Source organism: Athene cunicularia (assembly GCF_003259725.1).
Source record: "Athene cunicularia isolate RWA chromosome 23 unlocalized genomic scaffold, athCun1 chr23_part1, whole genome shotgun sequence".
Lineage (NCBI taxonomy): Eukaryota > Metazoa > Chordata > Aves > Strigiformes > Strigidae > Athene > Athene cunicularia.
Window position 1 is genome coordinate 2,736,910 of NW_020799130.1, and position 15,616 is coordinate 2,752,525.

A 15,616-nucleotide genomic window follows, 5' to 3' on the forward strand; every position below is an offset into this window, starting at 1 on the left:
GGGGGGGGGGATAAAGGAACTGGGTGTTTTCAGGACGGAGGGGGCTTGGAGGGGCGATGGGCAGGGCTGGGTCCTGGCACACCTCCTCCCTGCAGTGCCGAGGAGGAGGAATCCAGCGAGCAAACAGCCCGCGTTGCCTTTCCACAGGCGCCCGGGAAAATCTGAGCGGCTCACATCCTCCCCTTTGTCTGCCCCTTAATTAAGGGGGGGTAATTGTACTAATTGGGGAGCTGAGGGCGGGGGGGATGGGCGAGGAAGAAGCTGTGCCAATCAGAAATATGCTGGCATGTGGAGACACGTGCATTTTGTCACGTGCGAGTCTGGGATTCGCAGCCAGTCCTGTGTGTCTGTCTAAGAGGGGTCTGTGACTGTCGGTCTCTTTTGTTGGGGAAGTGGGTCACAGCACCCCTGCCCCCAGCACCCCCTGGCACCTGCCTTTCCAGGCACGGGGAGGCAGAGTTGGGGATGCGAGAGCCTTCTCTCCATCCTCTCCTTTCCCCCAGGATGGAGGCAGTGGCCCCGCTCTAAGCGGCTCCGCTGGCTGGAGGTTGGGGAGAGGCCTCTGCCCCACGTGTCCTCTCAAACAGCAACTCCAAGGGCTCTTTCCTGCTTCTTACGTTGGTATTTTTTATGATGTGATGCTCCAGGTGGAGCATCCCCTGCCGCGCGGCAGCCCCGGAGAGGGATGGCATCTCTTGGGTGCTCCCTTGCTGCCGAGCCGTGGGTGCTGCAGGGTGGTTCCTGCCTGAGCCCTGGGTGTCTGAGGGTGCTGGGCAGGAGCAGGCAGCAGAGTGGGTTTGTACAGGACAGGAGGGTGCATGGGCATTGCTGGGGGGGACGGTGCCGGTGTGTGCCGTGGGCTGCTCGGAGCACGTGTGGCAGGAGCGGCTCTGGGGAGCTCGGCAGTGGTTGGAAGCTGGGGTGCAGCTCCGGTCCGGCCGGGTTGAGCTTGGCTGGGCTGAGCTTGGCTGGGCTGGGCTGCACGTGTGCCCAAGCAAAACCTCGTGCCCCTGTGAAGTGGGCTTGGCAAACGGCCGTGCCACCCCCTCTGCCTGGATCTCCAGTCTGCCCAAACTGTGCCACACCGCAGCACTCTCCTGCAGGTCCGTTCCCATGTCTGTTGGCTGGGGGGGGTCCCCTTTGTCCCACAGTGAGCCCGAGTTTCCTCCTGCCCTTCCTGGCAGCTGCCAGATCTTGGACAAATTCACAGAAACTGGACATGCCTGGTGGAGCCTTTTCTGTGCCGCTTCCTTGCAGATCTCCGACATCTACATCAGCGGGGAGTCGGGGGATATGTCAGCCAAGGAGAAGCTGCTTCTGTGGACACAGAAGGTGACGGCGGGTTACATTGGGGTGAAGTGCACCAACTTCTCCTCATGCTGGAGCGACGGGAAGATGTTCAACGCGCTCATCCACAGATACAGGTAGGCAGGGTGGAGCAGCGGGGAGCATCTGGGTGGGAGGAAGGGCTGGGGATGTCTCGGGGGTCCCTGCCCACCGCCATGGTTGGTGATGGTCTGGAGTGCTTGGAGGTGTGGGTGAGGCTTTGCAGGGAGCAGGGTCTCTTTTACCTGGAAATCATCTCTTCTCCCAGATAGCTGGGGGGTGAATGCTTGGAAAGAGCAACAAATAGAAGAAAAAAACATTTTTGAATGAGGCTGGGGAGAGAGGCAAAAAAGAAAAGCTTTTAAACTGAGAGTGCTGCAGTGTTTTACGTGTTTGTGCTGCCCTTTCTGCTCTCTGAATAGCAGCACTTTCATCCACGGATCTCAGAGCTCTCCGGAGCGGCAGTGAAACCTCTCACTGTTCCTAGAGAGAGCACAGCTCCACGTGCCTCCCGCCTGCTCAGCGCAGGCAGCGAGTCAGAGCTGGGGCCAACAGGGCCGGCTTCTGCCCTGGCTACTTGGTCAAGAGCACTTGGCACAGCCTTGAGAGCCTGCAAAGGCCCCGTGAGAAAGCATCTGGAAAATAACCCTCCCTTCCTGCGCTGCCCGGGGCTCGCTCGTGGCTGGGAGGAGCGGGCAGGGTTCAGCAGGGAAGGACACACCAGGCTCCTGCAGGCAGGAGATGCTCGGCCCCGGCTGCCTCGCACTGTTTGCCAGTGCCGTGACTCTGGTGCGTGTCTTGCAGGCCAGATCTGGTGGACATGGAGAGGGTGCAGATCCAGAGTAACCGGGAGAACCTGGAGCAAGCCTTTGAGATCGCCGAGCGGCTGGGAGTCACGCGGCTGCTGGATGCCGAAGGTGGGCGGCCGGGGGACGCGGCTGGTGCAGGGAGATGCTGACCTCTCTGCCTGCTCCCCTTCCTCACTGCCTTTCTGCTTCCCCCTTGTCAGACGTGGACGTCCCCTCTCCGGATGAGAAATCCGTGATAACTTATGTGTCTTCAATCTACGATGCCTTTCCCAAAGTCCCTGAGGGAGGAGAAGGGATCAGCGCTATCGTAAGCATCCCTGCGGGCTGGGAGGCTGGGACGGCGGTTTGGGAGGCAGCTGGTTGTTGTGGGAAGGGTTTGGAGGTTCCTTGTCCACCGCAGCAGATGGCTGATGGGTGAAAGAGGCTCAGGGGGAGGAAGGAGCTTCTCCATTAGCGTGTTCGCCCTGTGAACTGCCGGTGTGCCGCAGCGTTCTGCAGGTTCTGCCGTGGGTTTTGAGCTCAGGAAAGCTGAGCTGGCTTCCAGGGGAGCAGTTTGCAAGGGGGATCCTCCTCCTCCTCCTCCTTCCTGTACCTGGGGTGGCATCACAGCAGGGAGGGACAGGCAAAGGATCCCCTCTGTAGCTGTGACCTCGGTTCCCTGTGGGCTCTTCTCGGCCAAGCCAGGCTCTGCCTCTCCCCCGCGGAGACCTGCCCTTCAGCAGTGCCCTGCAAGGGTTCTCTCGCCCCACAGGAGGTGGATTCGAGGTGGCTGGAGTACCAGAGCTGCGTGGAGTCCCTCATCTCCTGGATCAAGCAGCACACGATACTCATGTCAGATAAATCCTTCCCCCAGAACCCTGTAGAGCTAAAGGTAGGTCCTGGACAAGGTCCATCCGCAGTGTCCTGTGCACTCGGTGCTGAGAGCTGGGTGGGGGCATCCCCAGGGTGGTTTCTGATGAGCTTTTCTCATCCCAGGCACTTTATAACCAGTACATACACTTCAAAGAAACTGAAATCCCGGCAAAAGAGCAGGAAAAAGGAAGGATAGAGGAGCTCTACAAACTGTTAGAGGCAAGTATCATCATGGCTACCTGGAGGCTTGTAGGTGGGAGCGTTGTGCTTTTAGCAAGACTGAAATGTGCTCAGTTCAGGTTTATTTTGGAATGGAGAAGTGGAAATAACCCTCAGGGTGAATGATGGAGAAGTGACAGGCTGCAGGAGCGGAGGCAGAGCTGCCGCCTTGTAGCCCCACTTTCCTTGCTTTAATCTCTCTCCAGCCAGCTGGGGGAGGAGGTAGGGAATGCCATTCTGTTGATGTTTTTCCCAGGTCTGGATTGAATTTGGACGCATCAAGTTGCCCCAGGGCTACCACCCCAACGACGTGGAGGAGGAGTGGGGCAAGCTCATCATAGAGATGCTGGAGCGCGAGAAGCTCCTGCGGCCGGCGGTGGAGAGGTCGGTGCTCTGCCCGCGGCAGGCAGGGTCCCTGGTGGGGACATCCCCCGCTCCCCTGCCTGAAGGGACACCCCAAAACCTGCCTCTCATTCTCTGTCGTCACAGGCTGGAATTGCTGCTACAAATCGCTAACAAAATCCAGAATGGTGCTCTGAGCTGTGAAGAAAAACTCACTCTTGCAAAGAACACGCTGCAGGCTGTGAGTGGGGGGGTGTGATTTATTTTTTTTCCCCTTGTAATTTTTGAAGTTATGTTTTTGTTTTCCTGCCTCTTCTTTTATGCCCATTTCTTCCCCTCTCTTCTGCCTGGGGTGGTGGGTTCTCCCGGACAGGTTTTCCTTCTCTCCTGACATCGAGCCTATCCCAGAGGGGCCGTAGGGGTGGTGGTGGGTACCAGGTGATCCGTGGCACGAGGACCGTGGGGACAGCAGGGCACGGGAGCGTGCAGCAGGCTGCCCCTGGGGAGGCAGCGAGTGGGGTTGGATTTCTGAAGAGATGCTGGTTTGGAGGAGAGCTGCAGTTCTGAGAAAGCTTGTTGTATAATGAGGCTTAAAACCCCCAAAATCTTTTATTTGTCTAAAAGACTGGTAGAAAGGACTCAGTTGCAGACTGTAGCTATCTGGGTAGGGAGTGGATTTATGAAGAGAGGTATTTTGTTCTGGGAGAAAGAGATGTAAGGGTTGGGAGCTAAAAATGGTTAAACCCAAGCGAAAAATGAGATGCACATTCAAGTGTCTGTCCACGGGACTAACCACAGGCATCACTAAAAGCTTTCAGTTCATCTGCGGGAGCTTTTCAAAGGGGGATGTCCTGGGTGTGGGGTGAGTGATGAACTCATGTGCTTCTGTTCAAGTCAAGGCTTGTGGATCTAAAGGTTTTTTTGGTCTTAAAGTTGGTGCTGGGCTGGTGTCGTGCTCTCTGTGCCCATGTGCCTGGGCTGAGGGGACCCAGCCCTCAGTCTCCTCTCTCTCGGCGCAGGACGCTGCTCACCTGGAGTCAGGCCAGCCCGTGCAGTACGAATCCGACGTGGTCGTGTATCTGCAGGAGTGTGAAGGGCTCATCCGCCAGCTCCAGGTGGACGTGCAGATCCTCCGGGATGAGAATTACTACCAGCTGGAGGAGTTGGTGTTCAGGTGAGAGGGACCATGTCCGAGATGGTCTGTGGGTGGAGAAATGCGATCAGGGGCTGATGGACGGGGCTCCTCTGCTCCGCTGTGGGGAAGGAGGGAGTGGGTGTGTGTCTCCTCACCCGTCCCTTCACTTGCTCCTCTAGGATCATGCGGCTGCAAGATGAGCTGGTGACGCTGAGGCTAGAATGCACTAACCTGTACAGAAAAGGCCACTTCTCTACCCTGGAGTTGGTGCCCACTTCCACGCTGAGCACGACGCACTTGAAGGGCGAGTCCCTGACCAAGGGGCTGCACACCTCCTCCACCTCCTGGTTCCGGAAACCCATGACCAGGACAGAGCTGGTGGCCATCTCCTCTTCTGAAGATGAAGGCAGCCTCCGGTTTGTGTACGAGCTGCTGGCCTGGGTGGAGGAAATGCAGGTGAGCGCTGGCTCTCTGGCTCTGCCTCTGCTCACACTGATGCGGGAAGGCAGGAGGCTGGTCTGGGCTTTTTCCTGCCTTTATCTGTGAATAATTGCTTTGGTGGTTCAGTGTTTCCGGAGAGCACAGATGCTTTTATCTTGAGTTGGGTTTTCTCTCGTGATCCTGCTGCTCAGTGGGTGTCAGAAGTTCCTTTCAAAGCTGGAAGCAAATCTGTCCTGTTGCGGTCAGTCCTTCGGTTTTATGTGGGTGTGAAGCCTGTGTAGGCTGTCCCAGAAATCATTCAGTGTTGGAGCACTGGCTTAGGGCCTTCTGCCAGGGCTGGCATGGTGTTTGTTCCCTCTTGAGTGACCTAGGAGGTTTCCTTGCCCTCATGTCCTTTTGAGATACGCTCCTGCAGTTGAAGAGTGCTGACTTGTACCTCTTGGCCTGTTTCAGATGAGACTGGAGCGGGCAGAGTGGGGGACCGACCTGCCGAGTGTGGAAACTCAGCTGGAGACCCAGCGGCACATCCATACCAGCGTGGAGGACCTGGGCTCCAGCGTAAAGGAGGCCAGGATGTACGAGGTACGGTGGCCACGGGCTGGGTGACACAGTGTGCGGCACAACGTGTGCGGGAAGGGATCAGCGCTTGGGGGTAAAGGTGCCTGGGGCAGAGGTGTTTTTTAATCACAGAGCTTCTGAATTGCTGGCCTGGTGCAAGAGGCTGCTGCCCTGAGGCATCCTCTCCACCTCCTCTTGCTCACACGAAAGATTTGGAGATGGGGGTTTCCAGTGATGCCACCCTGTGGCAGGTAACAGGAGCGTTTTTTCATCCTTCAGGGTAAAATGTCTCAGAATTTCCGTGCTAGCTACACGGAGACGCTCGGCAAGCTGGAGACACAGTACTGCAAGCTGATGGTGAGTGGGCTTCTGGCACTGCCCGGGGGGCCACCCTGCTCCTGAGCATCCTGCTCCTGAGCATCCCTGCTCTGCTGCTGGGGAGGTGGGAAGAAAGTGGTCACCTTCAGAGCAGGGAAGAGGAATCACGCTGTGTTTTGTCTTCAGGAAACCTCGAGCTTCCGCCTGAGACACCTCCAGAGCTTGCACGGGTTTGTGTCTCGGGCCACTGTGGAGCTGATTTGGCTAAATGAGAAGGAGGAGGAGGAACTGGCCTATGACTGGAGTGACAACAACCCTAACATTGCAGCCAAGAAAAACTACTTCTCGGTGAGTGACCCCGGGGCAGGGCTGGTGGGGTGGATGCTCTCTTGCTTGTGCTGCTGCTGCTGCTTTTGATCCACTGTGGGACCCTCAGCTACCAACAGACCTGAAGTCCCCAGAGGTTGGCTGCTCCCTCCCTCCTTGTAGTGAGTGCCGCTGATGAAAGAGCTCTCCCTAGAGCAGAAAGTGCAAAACCGTGTTTGTTCAACAGAGTTTCAATCGAAAAGGCATCAAAAGATGTCTTTATAATGCTATTTGGAATGAAAGGCATCTTTAACGAGTGGGGGGGAAAAAAAAAAAGTCTGAGATAAAGAGGAAAATTGATTCCCCTTTAAAGCAGTATAAATAAATTGCTCTTTCCTTAATCGTGCTGTCTGGAATTGAAGAGGTGCCCAGGCAGGTTTTCAGTATCTCTGTTCTATCTGCCCCGTGTGTTTGGTGCCCTGGAGGCGTCCTGATGGCACTCAGCTCTGGTGCTCCCCTAAGCTGTGCTGGTCTCCCTCAGACCCACTGGGTTTTACTGCAGCGCTTCCGTGCTGGACGCGTTGGACACGTGCTCCAGGGAGGCTCCTCCCCACAGCCGAGGTTTGGACTTTGATTGTGTCCTTCGTGCAGGAGCTGACAACGGAGCTGGAGGAGAAGCAGGATGTCTTCCGTTCCCTCCAAGACACAGCCGAGCTGCTCTCCCTGGAAAATCACCCGGCCAAGCAAACCGTAGAGGTGAGTGGGTACATGGAGGAGCTGGGACGAGCCCCGAGGATCAGCTGGCAGCAAATCTTCTCACCTGGGATTGGGAAACTTGCACTTCCATCCCACGGTGACAGCCAGGACCGATAAAATGTTTTATGGTGTTTTATCAGTGCAGTGATAGAGCTGTTTTATTCTGGGGAGTGCAATGAGAACCTTGAGGTCATTCCCAAATAATCCCCATCCCAAGTTAAGACACAGATACACTTGTACAGAGCACGAGGCTCTCCTACAGCGAGGTGAAGCAGGGAATGGCCTCGGCTCCCTTGGAGCTTGCAGGAAAACCCTGGTGGTGATGAAGCAAAGGGCTGTGGGGACATGTTTCTCCCTGGTGTTTCTCTCTGGGGTGGGAGAAAGCAAACATGGTATTGCTGGTCCAGGGTCTGCCATCTCCTGCTCTTTGTGCCTGTGTCCAAACCCTCCTGGTTGCAGCCAGATCTTACCCATTTATAAATGTCCCTCCAGCCATAGCTGTGTCCTTCCTGGGACCCTCCTTGGCTGGGAAATCCTCGTTATTCATCGCCGTTTGGTGCGTGTGTTTCTCAGGCCTACAGCGCTGCTGTGCAGAGTCAGTGGCAGTGGATTAAGCAGCTCTGCCTGTGCGTGGAACAGCACGTGAAGGAGAACGCCGCCTATTTCCAGGTACTTGGGAGGGGCAGCCCAGATTTCTCTGGTCACCATCCACTGCGTGAGCTTCCGACGCTGCTGCTGCCTTTGGGGGAGAGGGAAGGAGGGATTTGTGGTGCTCATGGGGGCTGCTTTCTCCAGAATGAACTCCTTCTCCTTAGCTGCTCTCTGGGGATGTCTCACATGGGCAAAAGGGATCAACTTCCACATAGTTCTGGCCATCCATGCTCGCTGCCTTTGCAGCCCTAAGGCCAGAACAGCAGCGGGAGCTGCTGGGTGAGATGTTGGGGTGGTCCCTCGCCACGCTGCCGGCTGCTGGGTGGACTCGTGCAGGTTTCTGTGACCCTCTTTGCCTTTGCAGTTCTTCAGCGACGCCCGGGAGTCCGAGACCTACCTGCGCAACCTGCAGGACTCCATCAAAAGGAAGTATTCTTGTGACCATAACACGAGCCTGACGCGGCTGGAGGACCTGCTGCAGGACTCCATGGTGGGTTTTCTGACATCCCCACCACCCTGAGCATGCGATGGGTGGCCTTGCTCCAGTCCAGCAGCGCTGCTTGGGGCACCTCTTGCTTCTCAGGGAAAACTGGGCTCGTTTTATTCCCGCAGCGACGTGTAATGTGTTTTTTTTCCCCATCTTGGTCAATGCTCTGCTCTTCCTTGAAGCTGCTGCATGTGTTTGTAGGCAGCTGTGGGATGCAGGCTGGGGGTGACCCCAGCTGCGTGGGGGGAACGCTGCTGGGGGTAGCTGGATCTTGGTTGTTGCAACAGCCGATGGGTTGCTTTTGTTTAGAGGCACCATCCAGCATCTTTCTGGTGTCCTCTGGGTGAAGAGCAGGCAGCGTGTGCTGTCTGTGCAAACTCACGGCTTGACATGTGAGCTGGTTCTTCCCCATCGGTGCCCGTTGCACCATCCGGGTCTGCACGGAGCCGGTTGGGTTCTGCTGACAGGGATGTCACTCAGAGCCTGTAGGATGCTCCAGTTTCTGCTTTTGAGCTGTTGGGATGCAGAGAAACACCCCTGCTTTATCCAGACCAAATCCTGTGCTAATCCATCGTGCTGTGCCGGTGGGGGGAGAGCCAGGGCAGCCCGGCTGTGTGTGGGGACGGGGGCTCGGCACTGCTGATCTCCGGACACGTGGCCGGGCTTAGCTGTGGCGTAGCAGAAAGCAGACAACGGGCAGTTACGCTGTGACCTTCTTGTCTGAATTGGCCTGAAAAAAAAAAAAAAAAAAAAAAAAATCAAAAACCAAAACCCAAGGAGCAAAGCATCAGATGGTGTTTGAAACCAGGGACGGGGGAGGATTTGGGCTGTGGGTTAACCGCTGAGCCGCGGGTGGAAGTGCCAGGAGGTGACATTTGAGTGTGTGGAGGCAGGTGGCTGCTTCGGCTTTTCTCTTAGTGCGCAGCGCCGATCTCCGGCGTGTCCCCAGTGAGGCTGGGATGCCATGACGTGATGGGCTAGGGCTCTTGCTGTCTTCTCTCCTGGAGGCCTGGGGGCTCTCGAGGTTGTCCTGGGCTGTTCTCCAGCTCTACCAGGCCACGGAGCAGCCAGCCTGGCTCCTGGGGTCCGTGTTTGCGAGCTCTGCAGCACCAGGGGTCTGGCAGGCACCGTCCGGGTGGGAGAGGCTCGTCCGGGCAGCTGGAGAGTGGCCACGATCTCAGGACTGGGGCAGCTGCCCTGAGCTCAGCTATATTACTCTTTCTTACCTAATAAGTTAAAGTTGTATTTCTTCCAATCATGCTCCCTGGGACAGGCACAGGTAGTTTATTTAATCATTTATTCTTTTATTTTTCTTTTTTTTTACCATTAAATTATCCTTCACTGTTATTAGCACACTAACCAACCCCCAGAGTACCAAGCATGAGGGAGAACATTTTTCTGGGATCCTTTATAAACTTTTGCAGCCAGAACGGGTTGAGCTGCCACTAATCACACGAGCTGCCAGTGTCGTGATCCGCACACGTCTCCATCAGTGCCGGAGGCTGTTCCAGGGAAGTTTTGCCACCAGTCCCCTGGGTTGTCCCATCACTGAACCCAGCAGGGACTTGTGGGAATCAATTATGCAGCATCTTCTTCCAACTGGCAAATTTCTGCCCAAACCCAGAGACCTGTGCGATCACTCCACCACTAGCCCCTTCTCCTGAGATGTTTTATCTGCATAATTCATCGTATCCTCATTCCAGTCATTGGTTTAAACATGCCTTCATCCTTTGCTTTAGAAAAGGGAGCATGCTTCTGTGGTCTCGCCTCCAGACAACTAAACGTCCCTGGCTTTGGGGTAGAGCTTGTCCTGCTCTTGGCCCCTTAAACTTCCTGGGACTTTAAGTTTGGTGTATGCTGTGTTCTCTTTTTTCCCCCCCATTCAAAAGAAAATGTTTTCTTGTCCTAACAGCAAAAGAGCCAGAGCTGTGCATGTGGCTTTGCAGGGCAGTGGGAGTTAGTGAAGAGGTCCCCCCCCGACTTCAAGTCTGTTCTCCCTTCCATCCCATCTCCTGACCCTTCTTCCCATCCCGTTAGGGCAGCAGGATCCTCCTGATGTGTTTGTTCAGCCCTTGAGATCCCAGCGTAGGTCTTGCAGGGCAGTGTTGGGGTGGGGGGTGCCGAGATGCCTGGGAGACACCTCCTCAACCCTGCCTCGAGCAACCCCTCCTTCACCCTTCTTCCTGCCAGGACGAGAAGGAGCAGCTCATTCAGTCGAAGAGCTCCGTCGCCAGCCTGGTGGGACGGTCCAAAACCATCGTTCAGCTCCGGCCCAGGAACCCCGAGCACCTTGTGAAGAGCACGATCCCCATTAAGGCTGTTTGCGACTATCGGCAGATCGAGGTGAGGGCTGCAAGGGCGTTGGTGTAACTTCAAAAGGGGAGGCAGGGGAGCAACGCCCGCGGTGGTTCAGGATGAACTTCACGGTGTCTGTCAGGGGGAAAGCAGGAACGGAGTGGGAAGACAGAAGGAGGGAAATAGCACGGCTGTTTTTCCTGGAGCAGATTTCCATGTCTCAGATTTATTCTGGGCAGGAGCTAAAGTCCTGTTCCCCAAGGAGGACGGGCTTCACCAGCCTCAGCCAAATAAGTACGTGGGTGGTAGCCAACTCCGTTTAACTTCCTTGTCCCTTCCTCTCCAGACATGAGTGTGCTGCTCTGCTTGGCACTATACCAGGCTTCTGCTTGATTCAAATATATACATATTTATATATATATATTTATGGAAGCTGGCTCGCCCCCAGGAGGGAAGCCGGCAGCGAGGGCAGCGTGTGCAGCCCTGCTGCTGGTTTCTGATGGGCCGGGTGGTGTTGGTGCCCCTGCAGATCACCATCTGCAGGAACGACGAGTGTGTCCTGGAGGACAATTCCCAGAGGACCAAGTGGAAGGTGATCAGCCCCACGGGGAATGAGGCCATGGTGCCTTCTGTCTGCTTCCTGATCCCCCCGCCCAACAAAGAAGCCATCGAGATGGCCAACAGGTAATTTGCTGGTTTCTGCTGCAGGGGGGGTCCCAGAGGTGCAGTGGCAAGGATTGGGGTGGGAATGGGAGAGGAGCTGGGGTGGAGGAACAGGAGAGGGTGGCACAGCTGATTGGGGGCAAGGGAAGGAATCCTTCATGGTTATCCTGCTGCAGACTCCATCACAGCAATTGTTACCGTTGTTTGCAAAAGGGAAAACAATGATTTGGGAGAGGGGAACCCTCCAGGGCTCTCTGGCACTCAACAGCAGGAGCACTGCTGGCTGTGGGCCACCGGGCTGGGATCGCCGGCCTGACGGGCTGCTGGCTACCAGCAACGGCTCGTGGGCTAACGGGGTCAGGGCTGAGCGTGCCGGGGAGACCCAGGGCTGACGGATCCGCTCCTTCCCCTTGCAGGGTAGAACAGTTGTACCAGAAAGTGATGGCTCTCTGGCACCAGCTCCACATGAACACAAAGAGCCTCATCTCCTGGAACTATCTGCGGAAGGACATAGCCCTGGTGCAAAGCTTCAGCATGGAAAAGGTACAGTAGGAACTTTCCTGCCTGGCTCTGGGGTTGTGTTGGTCACTGTCCGGGCTCCTTCGTGTGGCTGAGGAGGAAGAGCAGAGACTGCAGGGTTGGGGGAGTCAAGAGTCTTTGCACCGTGAACAGTGGGAAAACCTGAGCTTGGGGGTTCTGTGCAAAATGATTGCACAGAAAGAGAATCAGCAGTTTGCTGCTGAACTGTGATAAGTGATTGTGGCCTTAGTGTTTCATTAAGGAGGGAACGAGGCTGGAGGGAGGCGTGAGGCTGACACGGAGGAGCTTGCCTTTTCTCCTCTAAAGAGAAAATCCCCACTTGGCACAGGAAGGTCGTTAAGCTGAGGAGGGTGCCTTCAGTGGTGTGTAGGAAGTCGTTCCCCGTGGTTAGATGTGCTGCGTTTCCACTTGCAGCTCAGATCCTTAGCACAAGGGGAGTGCCAGCAAGCCATGAAGAGCCTCCAGGCACACTACGAGGACTTCCTGCAGGACAGCCGGGACTCGGAGCTCTTCTCCGTGTCGGACCGGCTGCGCCTGGAGGAGGAAGTGGAGTCTTCCAAGGAACACATCCGGCACCTGCTGGAGTCCATGGAGAACGGTGAGCTTCAAAGGCCTGATGGATTAACCAGGAGCTGTGGGGACTCATAAACAAAGGATTTATGGGATGGCTTCATTTTTTTTTTTTTTTTTTTTTTTTTTTTTCCTTAATTCTCCATCCATTCAAGCGTTCAGCCTTTGTGCAACGATGTTCCTGCAGAGAGGGCTTGGCTCTGCAGCTTCAGCTGAACTGCTGAGTCCTCTTGCCCTAATATTGTTGGAGATGGGTTTAGTCATTAGGATGCTTTCTGAGCAAGGAGTTCTTCCTGCATATAATCTGTAAGAAAATATATGTGGTGGTGATGCGTGTGACCCAGCAGCACTGTGAGTCTCACTGGGACCGAGGGCTGCAGCTTCGTCATGTGCCGTGCCCTGTGATTGGACTCATTCTCAGCTGTGTTTGAGTGAGATGGTTTTATTTTAACTTATTTTCTGTCTGAACAGAGACCCTGGTGTCTTGATGTCAGCACGATGCCGCACTCGGCTCTGGGGCTGCCAGCAGGTCCCGTTTGGGTCAGGGTTGTTTGAGCTGCTGTTTTGGTTTGTCTGTGACTTGCAGAAGACAAGGATGAGACGGTTGCCAGGACGTATCTCTCCGAGCTCAAGAACATCCGTCTGCGCCTGGAGGAGTGTGAGCAGAGGCTAGTGGGCCGAATCCAGTCCCCGAGCAGTGCCCGAGCAGATGGCGACACTATCCAGGAAAACACCATCCGCATTGCAGAGCAGGAGGTCAGTCCTGCTGCCGTGAGATGTGGAGGGGAGGGAGGTGGCGGCTGCTGGTCTTTAGCATGTGCCAAAAATACCTTTAGCATCTCTGGGGTGAATGTGTGGGTGGTGGGTGCGTGACTGTGCGGAGTTTGAGGGGATCTTGTGCACAGAAAGTAGGAAGAAACCTCTCCAGTGGGCTCCCTGCTTCTTTTCATAGCATCTCTGCTTTTTCTCTGCCTGCTCCTGCCTGGGCTCTCACGTTCTTTCCCTCCTTCCCATAGCACATGCAGGAGGATCTGCAGCGGCTGCAGTCGGACCTGCGGTTTGTTTCTGAGAGATGCTACAGCTTCCTCGACAAGGCGCCCGCGGGGCCCAGCACGCCCCACTTGCGTTCTGAACTTGACTTGGTGGTGAACAAGATGGACCAGATGCATGGGTTGTCTTCCATCTACTTGGACAAGTGAGTCGGGACGTGCCTCTGTTGCCAAATACCTTTCTGAATCTGCTCAGTTCTGCTAAAGACCTTTCTTCTGGCCCTCAAACACACCCTGCGCTGGGCTGCAACAGCTCCACCCCTCTGTGGTGTACGGTACGAGCAGCCTTGCGACCAGAAGGATCCCTGCCAAATCTTGGATGTCATTGTGCTGCCTCTGTTTGATCTGCCAGGTTGAAGACGGTTGATGTTATTATTCGGAACACCCAAGGAGCAGAATCTCTGGTCAAAGGGTACGAGGTGAAGCTGAGCCAAGAGGAGGCAGTGCCTGCTGACCTGGCAGCTATCCAGTCTCACAGAGCGGCCTTACAGGTTGGTGCTGTTCACTTCCCAGGGTGGGCCGGCAGAAACCAGAGCTTTGGCATTTGTCAAGCAGGCTCCTTCTCTATTTCTGCGGAATTTGCACCGAGTGCCATTTTCCTTGCCTTGATGTAGCTGCTGGGAGGATTTTTTGCTGTTTATGTGATGCCTTATTGCTTTGTAAAGGAAGAGGAGCTGCTGTGGCTTGTGCTTTTGATGGTAGGGCGTGTGCTGGCACATGGGAGCATTTTGGCAGCTACATGTCCTGTCGCTGCAAGGACAGGGGCTGAATCAATCTGACTCGCTCCAGGCTGATAAGGTGGTCTCCTCCATTTTACACCTCCTATAATCGGCCGGTTCTTTGCAGGTTAAGGGAAGTGGGAAGATAAACCCCTTCTCAGGCTTGTCAGCTGCGGGCAAGAGGGCATCTCTGACTTAACGTGCCTTTTGCTTTCCGTGGCGTTGAACCGGTGCCGTCTCTTGCTGGTTTTGCAGCAGTGGCTCGGGGAAGTGAAGGACAAGAGCTCTGTCTTCTCCACGCTGGAGGAGGAGATGGCCAAGGCGAAGGCAGTGGGAGAGCAGCTGTACAGGCTGAGGCAAGAGCGCAGCATCGACCTCGAGCGCTATCAGGAGAAGGGAAGCCAGCTGTGGGATCGCTGGCAGCGAGTCTGCGCCCAGATCGAGACCCGGTGAGAAACCTTCTGCCTCTTCACAGATTTACCTCCATGCTTCAGCTGAGAGCTTGGGCAGGGAGGTTTTTTCAGCTGGGATTCCTGCTGGTGACTGGGACGTCCCTGTAGCCTGCGGTGGCATTTCGCCCTCTTCTTACTTGTCTTGGTTCTTCTCTCAGCCATGCGGAGCTGGAGAGCATCCAGGAGGTGCTGGGTGATTACAGGCAGTGCCACGGTGCCCTGATCCAGTGGATCGAGGAGATCACGGTGCAGCAGGAGCTGATGAAGCCCGGGCAGGCAGAGGACAGCCGGGTGCTGTCGGAGCAGCTGAGCCAGCAGACGGTAAGGCAGAACCTGGTGAGGTCTCGATAGCACAGTGGCTGCAGTGACTGTGTTGCCTCTTTTACTAAAAATTTTTTCATGTGCGAGTTTGAAATTATGAAACACGGTGGGAGGAGGCTGCAGGCCTGAGCTGGGTGTCTGAGAAGTGAAAAAACTCTGCTTAGCTTGAGGTGGAGATGAGGCCTTGCAGAAAAAATTGAAGAGGATAAAGGGGAGGGGTAGGGGCTGAAATTCAGCTCGCCGCCCGCAGCAGCTGTCCTGACAGCATTTTTGCTTTGCTTTTTGTTGAAGGCTTTAGCTGCAGAAATCGAGAAAAATCAAGCCAAACTGGACCAATGTCAGAAATTCTCCCAGCAATACTCAGCTGCTGTCAAGGTACGGGTCCCCTCCTGCACCTAGATATGGCTGGCTGGGCAGAGCCAGCCCCGGCACAGTTTGCATCCTGCATGCTCCATGTTTTTCCACCCCTGGTTGCGTTTGCAGGACTACGAGTTGCAGCTCATGACGTACAGGGCGTTTGTGGAGTCGCAGCAGAAGTCTCCCATGAAGCGCCGGCGCATGCTCTCGTCCTCGGATGCCATCACACAGGAGGTAGGATTCCCTCCCCCCCGACCCTGTGCTTTGGTTCCTCGATGCCGAGTGGCCTCTGGGAAATGAAATCCTTTCTGCTGAACTCTCTTGTATAAATAAAATTTCCATCCTCACCGTTTTTTCCAATAGCCAGAGGGGATGGCTTAGTGCTCTAAGCACCGGGTATGAAATATCTTGACTCCTGGGAACCCCCTGGGTCAAATCCAGCGGGGTTGG

General features: G+C 55.5%; 1 protein-coding gene across 1 annotated transcript in view; it reads left to right on the forward strand.

Moving 5' to 3' along the window:
* MACF1 (microtubule-actin crosslinking factor 1) overlaps positions 1–15,616 on the forward strand; it is a 104,806-nt gene that overhangs the window by 10,824 nt on the left and 78,366 nt on the right. The window contains exons 6-31 of the mRNA XM_026863219.1: positions 1,258–1,424; positions 2,131–2,243; positions 2,336–2,442; positions 2,887–3,006; positions 3,111–3,206; positions 3,463–3,590; positions 3,696–3,789; positions 4,568–4,722; positions 4,863–5,139; positions 5,578–5,706; positions 5,962–6,039; positions 6,187–6,348; positions 6,958–7,062; positions 7,636–7,731; positions 8,078–8,203; positions 10,391–10,543; positions 11,025–11,179; positions 11,575–11,701; positions 12,113–12,296; positions 12,855–13,024; positions 13,285–13,463; positions 13,670–13,808; positions 14,292–14,485; positions 14,647–14,809; positions 15,101–15,184; positions 15,293–15,400. Coding sequence (XP_026719020.1) covers positions 1,258–1,424; positions 2,131–2,243; positions 2,336–2,442; positions 2,887–3,006; positions 3,111–3,206; positions 3,463–3,590; positions 3,696–3,789; positions 4,568–4,722; positions 4,863–5,139; positions 5,578–5,706; positions 5,962–6,039; positions 6,187–6,348; positions 6,958–7,062; positions 7,636–7,731; positions 8,078–8,203; positions 10,391–10,543; positions 11,025–11,179; positions 11,575–11,701; positions 12,113–12,296; positions 12,855–13,024; positions 13,285–13,463; positions 13,670–13,808; positions 14,292–14,485; positions 14,647–14,809; positions 15,101–15,184; positions 15,293–15,400 — 3,609 coding nt within the window. The remainder of the gene's footprint in view (positions 1–1,257; positions 1,425–2,130; positions 2,244–2,335; positions 2,443–2,886; positions 3,007–3,110; positions 3,207–3,462; positions 3,591–3,695; positions 3,790–4,567; positions 4,723–4,862; positions 5,140–5,577; positions 5,707–5,961; positions 6,040–6,186; positions 6,349–6,957; positions 7,063–7,635; positions 7,732–8,077; positions 8,204–10,390; positions 10,544–11,024; positions 11,180–11,574; positions 11,702–12,112; positions 12,297–12,854; positions 13,025–13,284; positions 13,464–13,669; positions 13,809–14,291; positions 14,486–14,646; positions 14,810–15,100; positions 15,185–15,292; positions 15,401–15,616) is intronic.